At 36.3% G+C, this 3,837-nt stretch overlaps 1 protein-coding gene across 1 annotated transcript; it reads left to right on the top strand.

The window, feature by feature from the left end:
* The first annotated feature begins 471 nt into the window (after positions 1-471).
* LOC128553586 (uncharacterized) lies at positions 472-3,636 on the top strand. Its single transcript, XM_053534763.1, has 2 exons — positions 472-894; positions 1,669-3,636. The coding sequence occupies exons 1-2, from the start codon at positions 703-705 to the stop codon at positions 1,849-1,851; spliced, it is 375 nt and encodes a 124-aa protein (XP_053390738.1). The 5' UTR covers positions 472-702; the 3' UTR covers positions 1,852-3,636.
* The last annotated feature ends 201 nt before the right edge of the window (positions 3,637-3,837 follow it).

Here is a 3,837-nt window from a genome sequence, read left to right as displayed (position 1 = left end):
TTAATTCATATTTAATATATATTACTTGTATATATACATATAGTTCGAGATTAAATGCCTTAAGCTGAAAACTGGTCTAACAGCAGGTGTTTATTCTTTATTTGTTTATTCTTTGTAAATTATAATTTGTATCTCAAGTTACCTGAACTTGAAATCAAGTCTTTGATATTCTGTTGAGATTCAGGTTTTAGGTTAAAGTTTATTTAAGAAATAATTTATAGCAAAACAGTGCTTTATCACTCTTTATACACGATGGGCGGTTATACGTCGGGCGTAATAATTTCATGAGGGCGCAGCCCAAGTGAAATTATTTAGGACGACTTATAACCGCTCGAGTGTATAAATAGAGAATATTAGGTTACTGTCTTTCTTCTAACTTAAGTTTATCCACCGAGTGGGAGAAAGGTTTATCCACCCGAGGCTTGCCGAGGGGAATGAAAATTTTGGAGACGAGTACAGAGTAATGAAAGCAATGACAGAGTATATGAAAGCTGTCTGGCCGCCTGACATGTCTGGTAAAAATTCAAGGCGGTCTGTCTTGTAAAGATGTTTGAAATTTTACATCGAATAAAGAAGGAAATATTTATTCGGTCTCCTAAAGCGTGAAATTCTTTTAAAATGACTATGACCTATAATTGTGTCGGTGCGACGCTAAACACAACAGAATAAATAAATTCAAAATGACTACAATAACCATATTACATGTACATTAAAACCAACATTATTCCAGGAGAGTATGTTATGCAGTTCGGGAAGTACCGAGGACAGAATTTTAGATGGGCTTTGGAGAATGTTCCAGGATATGTTGGCTGGATTGTGAATCAGATAATCAAGGACGAGGGGAAAGAAGACACATCCAGCCAACACCAGAAAAACAACAAAGCGGCTTTGAAGGTAATTTTAGTTCTGAAAGTAAGGCATTAAGTTTGTCTCGGTTAATGATCTGGATCACATGTGGTGCCAAACTGACCTAGAAAACCCCTTGACAAAGATATGGATTCCATACATATCTAGAGCAAGCCATCTTGAAATATATCATTTGTCATAAAATAAGGTATGGTTGTTTTTTTCCTTTGCCAGATTTACACACATTTATATATTTAATGGAAAATGTTGCCATTTTGTCGTCAGTATAATGTAACTTTAGCACGGCTATTAGGAGAATAAGAAAAGCTATCCCTGTCACCTGGCCTGGTTTAAGATCTTGGTTACTTATTAAAAACATTTAACCTGGCAAATATCTCTAACACAATAAAAGCTTTTCACTTGAAACCTTGCATATGTCTTTGGTGGTCATTACTAGAGGTCAGTAACCAAGATCTGTAACTTTTGCATGGATAATCTCCCCCTTATGTACTTAGAATTTTTTGGTTTAACTTTTTGAAAACTTAAACCTGGCAAATATCTTAAAAACTATCAAAGTTTTTCACTTGAAACCTTGCATATGTATTATGTGTCATCACTGGAGGTCAGTGACCAAGAACTGTAACTCTTGCTTGGATTATCCCTTTTGTACATAGAAAATTTGGGTTAAAGTTTTTGAAAGATAAATTTAACCTGGCAAAAATCTCAAACACTAACCTTCGAACACTAATGTAATGTAAACTGTTTTCAGAAAGTTAATTGAAAAGGAAAAAAGTAATTTAACATTTTCTGATATGCTTCCAGAATTACGTCCTGATGTTTGAAGAGGGGAAGCGAATTGTTGAAGCGAAAGCTAGTGAACCACGGAAACGTATAGCTTGGAAGTCACTTCTTGTTGGTCGGCCACTATCCCCAGAACAAATACGGAAGAAATACAAAATGCTGACTTCTCCACCAAAGTTTACACCAAATAAGTACTATTTGTAACATGTTAACCTTATATGTATAGTATGACTCGCTTAATGGCAGAGTAAGAGGTTGTTAAGAGGTATTGTAAGCGTTTGTCCATATGTATGGTATGGTGTCTAATACATTGTTTGTCATACATGTATATCATTCAAATTGCCCCATGAACACTAGAGTTAGCACAGTGCTATGTGGTAGTCATGATTTAGAGTCCTGTGAATTGTTATACATTGTGGACTCCTAGTGCTTAAAACACAATTTCTATTGTAAGTCTGAATCCCTGATGGCATTACTTGACCATTATAAAACAATTCCTATCATTATCATGAATGAGTATTATTATAGATGTAAATTTTAAGGCAATAGAAATTCCTGATAAAGCCAATTATTATCCCCCCGCCAAAGGCGAAGGGGATATAAGAAATGCTCTCCGTCCGTCCGTCCGCAACGACCTTTGTCCGGAGCATAACTCCAAAAGTACTGGAGGGATTTTCTTCAAACTTCATACACTGATAGAACACATTGGGAGGAAGTGCAGTGTGCAAGAACAATAACTCTTCCTTGCCTATTTTTTGAGTTATTCCCCTTTATCATATTTTCTTAAAAAAATTTTGTCCGGAGCATATCTTCTTCATGCATGGAAGGATTTTGATATATCTTGGCACAAATGTTCACCACCACAAGGCGGAGTGTCATGCGCAAGAACCAGGTCCCTAGGTCTAAGGTCAAGGTCACACTTAGACGTCAAAGGATACAAGAATGAAAACCTTGTCCGGAGCATTTCTTCTTCATGCATAGAGGGATTTTGATATAACTTGGCACAAATGTTCACCACCACGAGACGGAGTGTCATGCGCAAGATCCAGGTCCCTAGGTCTAAGGTCAAGGTCACGCTTGGAGGCCAAAGGTCAGATACAAGAATGACTTTGTCCGAAGCATTTTTTCTTCATGCATGGAGGGATTTTGATGTAACTTGGCACAATTATACACCATCATGAGACGAAGTGTCATGCGCAGTTCCCTTCTTTAGAATTACTTCCCTTTGTTGTTACTTTAAATAGCTTTTACTTATTAAATAAACTTATAATGAAGTGCATACACAAAGTCCTGCAAGAATGAAACTGCAAGAGAGTTTTTAAAAGCCATGGCAGTGTACTTAAAGCCCCAGTACCACATGCAATTGTAGATTGTGACCATAGTACGCAGTTCTGAATTCCATACAGTGCAGTTTGAATAATAAAATCTGAACTTTTACAGACATAACTTACCTTAATGTATATAAAATCATTGTGTTCCTTGAGTAATTGCTTAATATGTGTCCACTACATGTAAAAGGTAACTTTTGAAAGGCTCAGTGACTCATCACTACCTAAAAGGGTGTCAGAGTTGTTTTACTGCCATTCCGTTTGTAAGTTAATGCAATGTAGCTCTGACTTTGAATGTACAGACATGTTTTATAAACCTAATACTAAAAAGAAACCACTGCCAATTTTACAGATATCCCAAGAAGAAAGGAGAAAGACATGGGTGATGATGAACTGTTGGCATGTGTTGAGGAAATTGAAGCAGGCACACGTGGTTAGTACTACAGTTGTTTTAAATGATATACTCATGCTCTGTTAAAAAAAGGGTATGCTTGAAGCTGAAAAGAATAAGCAAAATTGTGTTTCAGAACTTTAATTGTTTGATATTAAGTGGAACATTGTACAACCACCTTATTATTGTGGTAAGATGAGGCAATTCAGTCAGTGAGATCTGTCACTGATGCATGGTTGTGGGTTCGAACCCTGCTACAGACCACTTGATGTGAGAGAGAACATTTGGGACTTGTATGTGCCAGAGTTTCAAATTGAGTATTGGAAGTTCCCAGTAATGGTTAGAAAAGTACCGGAACCTGTCTGAATATGAATGAAAAACTGTGGAGAACAGTCATAAAACAAAATAAAATCCACTCCAGAATTATAAATAACTTTGTACAATGACAATTTTTATTAACAGTTGAGATGT

Source organism: Mercenaria mercenaria, unplaced genomic scaffold (genome assembly GCF_021730395.1).
Source record: "Mercenaria mercenaria strain notata unplaced genomic scaffold, MADL_Memer_1 contig_4010, whole genome shotgun sequence".
Classification (NCBI taxonomy): domain Eukaryota; kingdom Metazoa; phylum Mollusca; class Bivalvia; order Venerida; family Veneridae; genus Mercenaria; species Mercenaria mercenaria.
Note: the sequence above shows the minus strand (reverse complement) of the source record. Positions and strands in the feature narration are given on the sequence as shown.